The following is a 6,000-nucleotide window of genomic DNA, read 5'->3' as shown; positions in this document are numbered from 1 at the left end:
GAACGAAGCCCTGCCCGGAAGGAAGGGAATATTTCTATTTTCATTGCTTTGGTGTCAGGAGGCAAGTTTACCCATAGGATTCACACTGGAACACATCAATTAATGTCGCTCTGGGGCACTCACTAATGAGCACTCTGGCTGCAAGGGAATTCTTTGGGGGGAGTGAAGCGGAGAGGGGGGTTGGGGGTGTCCAGGCTGGTGCAGGCCCCTGTCCCACGCTGTCCCTCTCCTCGGGGCCCAGCCTAGGCCTCCCCTGAGCTCGAAGGTCCGGCTGAGCACTGGCGGACTTTGGCAAAAGCCGCCCTGATTTCCTGGTTTATGAGGTCCTTCCAGGGATCCCTGGGGAAACAGGAGAAACACGAATAAGAAAAGTCCGGAACAACAGTGAGGGAGTAAGCTCCCACACGGCTTCCAAGGAGCCCCTCTCCCTTCCTTGGGGCCGCCTGGGCCCTGCGCTGGTCCAGCCTTGGCTTACCTACCGGTGCCCTCCCCATTGGGCCTCTAGGGGACCAAGGCTCAGCGAGGGGCAGGGCTGCTGGCTCATCTGCACATGTGGCTTCAGACCAGAGGTCTCCCAGCCCCAGCTCTGCTCCTTACGTAGGGACATGACCTTGGGAGGCCAGAGGGGAGGGCTCTGTGACCCAGGACCCCCACCCCACACACACTCATTCTCTCGTTCACTTCCCGCAGGCGCCTACAGGCGGGCAGAGCGGGGTTATTGCCTTCACAGAGAGCGAGCAAGGCTCTGAGTGACTCGCAGCCACCTGGCAGGGGGCGCTTTTGAGCCTGGTTAGCAGGAGCGGAGGGGAGCAGAGGGGAGTGAAGGGGCCACTGTACAGACGGTTCCTGTGTCACACTACAGCAGGCATGTTTGTGGGCCCTGCTCCCTGGGGCGTGGCTGCACCAAGCCGAGCAGGGGCATTTCACCCCCTCCCCCTAAGCCCCCCCAGTCTCCCAAACACCCCCAAATAGGAGGATCTACAACGTATGCAGATATGACAAATACAGAAAGTGAAGATCAAAGCACCTTTAGAAAATTTGACTTTTAAAAAATCCAGCTACAGCATGCAGTTCAAGTACAATTTGGGAACTCCCTTCTAAATGCAACTCTTAAGGCAAGTTCCCGTCCCCCTGGCATCCTCGCCCTTCCTTAGAGATCCCGTGTCTGTGCGTCTGTCTGCCACCTCATCTCCAAGCAGGCTGATGGGCATGCGGTGGTGTTTGTATGTGTGTATGTGCCTGATGCCCACGATGAGTGTCCTGTGTGTGCACATGTGTGTGCACGTGTGTGTGTGTGTGTGTGTGTGTGTGTGTGTGTGTGTGTGTATGCACAGTCTTCTGGGTGCCCACGTGCTGGGTATGAGCCCGTGGGCCCAGGTTGGTGTGGCATTGCCCCCTGCCTGCCGGGAGGCCTGGGAGAATCTCTACTCTCCTCCCTCCCGGAGCCAAGGAGATGGAAATGTTCCTGGCACTTTCTAAGGTTTCTGTCCGGGAATGGAAAAGCCATCAGCTGAGGGAGCTTGGAATGACAAGTGGCTGCCAGGCCTGCCGGTTCCCGCTCCTGGTCAGGGTGGGGCGGGGAGGGCTGGGAGCCAGCTGCCCGGCCTGCGGGACCAGGGGAAAGGCCGGAGCCGCAGAGCTGGACACCACCGGGCACTGAGGGCTGCGCCGGCACATGGGGGCAGGTGATCCGGGCTGGCCCATGCAGGGGAAAGTTCCATAAACATGTCAACAGCAAACACCAGGGAGCACCGGGGGCTACGGGTGGCAATGCTGGGAGAGGAGGGAGAGGGTGACAGCAGGGATCGGTGTGCCGGGTGTGAGGAGAGCTGGCTCAGGCAGCAGGCAGCGTCAGAGCCGAGACCTGCGGGATGGGAAGGCGCCAGGCCCGGGCCTTCCGGGACAGGGGACAGAGAGAGCTGTCCTGGGTGGAAAGAGCTCAGGGCTGTGTAAGGAACAGAGAAGGCCCCGAGCAGGTGGCTTGGGAGCAGAAGGTGGCCGGTGAGGTGAGGCCGACGGGAGGGAGACGCGGGCCACAGGGAGTGGAGCTGCCTGGGTGTGAGCCTCCGAGGCATAGGAGGCCCCAGAGGGTTATACAGGGAGCTCTCACATCGATCGTATTTGTTTTCTCTGTAGAAGATCACTGCGGGAGACGGATGGAGGGGCCCGGTGGATGAGGGGGAATGGCAAGGAGCCCTGCCATGGCCAGAAGAGAGGCGTGGAGTGGGGAGCTGGCAGGTGGGGGTGTGATGGAGGCAGAGCTGTGGGGCTGCTGAGGACTCTGGACAGCGGGCCCTCGCCCGGCTTGCTGAGGCGGGGATGGCAGGGCCGTCAGGAGAAGAGAATTCTGGAGGAGGCCCAGCTGCCAGGTGAACCCCGAGATCTGGGAGGCCATGAGGGCTCTGGAAGGAACCATCGAGGGGCAGTGAGCTGCCTGGTCCTGGAGCTCAGGGGGCGTTGGGGCCCGAGGCCACGAGGACTGGTCATCTGGACGGGACAGACAGCCCCAGGGAGCGCCTGTGCACCCCGGCATTGAAGGGAGAGGTGCGAGCCCCGGAGGATGAGGTGCAGAGGACGGAGCACAGTGGAGTGAGGAGGAGGCTGGAGCCGTTTCTAGGAAGCGGGAGGGCAAAGGGGAAATGTCAGTGAGAACGAAAACTGCCCACGATCTAGTGACATCGCGGAGGTGACCTTCAGGGAGCTCCGGCGGGGGCAGGGGTGGAAGTCAGACTGCGGGGGCTGGGCGGGGAGTGGGAGGTGAGGAATTGAGCTCGGCATCAGCAGACGGGCCTTCTGAGAAGCGCAGCTCCGAGTGGAGGCGAGAAGTGGGGAGGGAACGGAGGCCTGTGAGGTCAGGGGACTGCCTGCCCGAGGAGGGGCAGAGAGGTGAGTGGGGACAGAGGACCTAGATGGTGGGCAAAGGGCACACGGGGCCACTCCGTGCTCCTGGGCGTGGGCGGGCCATGGCTACTGCGGCGCATGGGAAGGCACAGCAAGGACAGGGACCCGCCCAAGGCCACACAGACAGGCCAGCCCCGGACCCATCCCCACACCACGCTGCTGCCCCGGCCACCCGGCCCCACAGACTCCTGCAGACCTGACGGCCGGGCTTGGAGGCCTTTCTGTGAACGCCAGCTGGCTCTGCACGCAGGAGGCTGGCGTGCCCTTGTAAAGCGGGCACATCTATGCTCTGTACACCTGCCAGCTTCTGCGTACGTCAGTGTGTGCCCATCCATGCGCTGCCCCGCCCTGCCTCCCTGGACCCCACTGGGGAGGGTGCTGGGAGTTGGATGGGTCAGTTCCTGTCCTTTGATCCTGAGGCAGGGGGTGGAGGGGGGGCACACCTGATGGCAGGTGGAAAGGAAATGGCTGCTGCAAGCGGCTCCCTGCCAGTCCATCCACATCCATCTGCCCACTTGCAGGACACCCAGCCTGGGTCCATGCCCAGGAAGCCCATGTGTGTCCCACACCCTTCTCACCTCTGAGCGATGGAAGGGGCAGCCTGGGAGAGCTGAGGAGCCAGCAGGAAGTGCTGACAAAGGGAAATCTCTGGTCGGGGAGCTGTGATGAGGTCATGCTGGGACCCTGGCAGGCTCTGCCCATCCCCAGGCCCAGCCGCCCCCCCCTGGCGGGATGACCTGTGGGCCCACAGGGACCTCCTTATTTATAGGAACCTGTAATTCTCAGTAACTGGCAACCCCTGTGACGCTTGCCTTCCAGTCTCCCCAGAAATCACGTGAATGGCCATAAGTGCCCCGCATTGCCCGTGCCCAGCTCAGGACGGAAGGTTCTACCCGCTCAGCGACAAGAGAAAGGTTGAGCTAGTTGTGGTGCCCCCACGTGTGGCAGCCCCGCCCTGTCACTACGAGGGAGTTTGTACCATGCTCTGCACCACACAGCGGACCTGGGGACATGGGCTCACAGCACAGATCCGAGTGAGGATCCTTGAGGCAGTGTGAGCTCGAAGGGCACGAGCGCCTCAGGTACAGGCCGCAGGACTGTGCCAACGTGCCAGCAGCGCAGTCCCTCAGGCGGGGAAGATGGGACTATGTCATCGTTAAAGAATTCTGTGTTTTCCAAGTTCCACACACTACGCAGGTAAGACCTTGGTCATCGGAAAAGCAAGAAATACCAAATTTCGCACGCAAATTGGTGGGGAAATTCCTCTTACTCACTCAGGTTTGATGTCCAGAGGTGCGGGGAGGGGCCTGGGGAAGCCTGCCTTCCCGGCCAGCCAATAGGTCTCCTCCACGCCCTTGCCCTGGAGGAGACAGGAAAGAGGGCTGAGCCGCCTCCTCAGGGGAGAGCCCTCCTCCGGGGAGAGCCCTCCTCCCGGGAGAGCCAGGCAGAGGGAGGCCCCCACTCCCAGCGCCCGGTGGAGGGAGCCTGGAGCCGGGAGGCAGACTGTCTGGGTCCCATCCTGGCTCTTTCACTTGCTATAATAGCTGTGTGACTTTGGCCGACTGACTTCACCCCTCTGTGCCTCGGTTACCCTAACATCTCATAAAGTTGCTGTGTGGCTGAAGTGAGTTAATATTTATCTGTCAGAGAGTAAATGCTAAGTCGTGAATTCCATGACCCAGCAGATCTGGAATGCTAAGACACCAGGCTTCTATGACCTGGATTCTCCCCCAACTACCCACGGACCTGGTGGCCTCCCCTGGGGTGGGGGTGTCGCTGCCTGGAGGTTAGGAGGGGGGCATGAGGGGCACTGGGGTCAAGGCTAGCTGGTCTAGAGGTTCCATACCCCGCCCTGGCAGGGAGAGGGATATTGCCCCTGGGAGCCCCCAGGCCAGCCCGAAGCACCTGCGGGTGGCATTCCCTTCTGTCATCCGTGCCTCTGTTCCTCAGGACACCAGTGTCCATTCCGCCAAACAAGACACACCTGCCCCGGCTTACGCCAGCTCACTCTCCCATCACCTCAGCCTCCAGGGCAAAGCATTCCGCATAGTCAGCCTCCCGGGCTGTGAGACTGTGGACACGTCCCTGGGCCTCTCTGAGCTGCACCCTCCTCCTCTAACCTTCCACAGCAGAACGCAGTGACTCCCCTGGGGCACCCCGTTTCTGAGGCTAGCTGCAGCCCTGGGGGCTTAAATGCCTAGGCTGCTCTAGTCTCCCCACCAGGCCTGACTGTAGCCAAGGAATTGGGGAAAAGAGAGGAGGCAGGAAGAAAAATCATTCATAGGAATGCTGTACCATTTCATGAACATTAACATTAAAAAAGAATACAGAGGTTACAGAGTTGTCTCTGCCTTTGAGGTGCTCATGGGCAAGGTCAACACAATAGCACACCTACAACAGCAGAGTGCTGGTCTTTAGACTGATAGTAACTGCTGGGGGAAAGGAAGAAGAGTGTTCCTGGATCAGGTGGGGCTTTCGTGAGAGGTGATGTCTATGTTAGGGTTCTGAGGGATGAGTAGGAGCCCAGCAGTGCTCTGGAGAAAGCACTGGCTTTGGGCCACCAGACCTGGGATCCAAGCTATGAGACTTCGGACAAGTCACTTTGGCTCTCTAATTTAATTTCCTCAACTACAAAATGGGGGCATTGATCCCCCTTTCATTATTGCTGTGAGCAATAGTACGCAAATGTATGTTGTGCACCAGCATGCTACCCAGGTAGATCATTTATAGAACTAACGTCTTTGCTCTCGTCCTTCTCATAAGGAGACAAATGAGGGAGTAGCTCAAGAAAGAAATGTTTCCTTAGAATTTGGGGAGTGGAGAGAACATGTGAAGGTGATCAGCCCTGTCCCAGCACCAGGCAGGCATTTCCTTCACCACATCCATGAGATGAGTCCCCGTCACCCCCCCCCCACCCCCGCCCACAGAAACGGGGCCGTTGGGAACGATTCTCACCAATATGTGGAAGTAGTTTCTTACCTTCAGCTCGGTCTGGCCTCTGATGTCAATTTTGTAGCCCTCGTCCAGGCTGAGCAGTGTCTGGACAGTGCTTCCGCTGACATGGATTCTGTGAGCTGAGGAGAAAGGTGGGAATCCATG

At 59.6% G+C, this 6,000-nt stretch overlaps 1 protein-coding gene across 1 annotated transcript in view; it reads right to left on the bottom strand.

The window, feature by feature from the left end:
• Nucleotides 1-242: 242 nt before the first annotated feature.
• LOC311627523 (guanylate cyclase D-like) overlaps nucleotides 243-6,000 on the bottom strand; it is a gene marked incomplete at both ends in the record, with an annotated part of 30,018 nt that continues 24,260 nt past the window's right edge. The window contains 3 exons of the mRNA XM_084894034.1: nucleotides 243-339; nucleotides 4,176-4,261; nucleotides 5,881-5,975. Of these exons, the coding sequence (XP_084750160.1) occupies nucleotides 243-339; nucleotides 4,176-4,261; nucleotides 5,881-5,975 (278 nt within the window). The remainder of the gene's footprint in view (nucleotides 340-4,175; nucleotides 4,262-5,880; nucleotides 5,976-6,000) is intronic.

This window comes from Pipistrellus hanaki (genome assembly GCF_964339955.1).
Source record: "Pipistrellus hanaki genome assembly, chromosome: 9".
Taxonomy (NCBI): domain Eukaryota; kingdom Metazoa; phylum Chordata; class Mammalia; order Chiroptera; family Vespertilionidae; genus Pipistrellus; species Pipistrellus hanaki.
The sequence above is the reverse complement of the archived record's forward strand: the minus strand, read 5'-3'. Positions and strand labels throughout refer to the sequence as shown.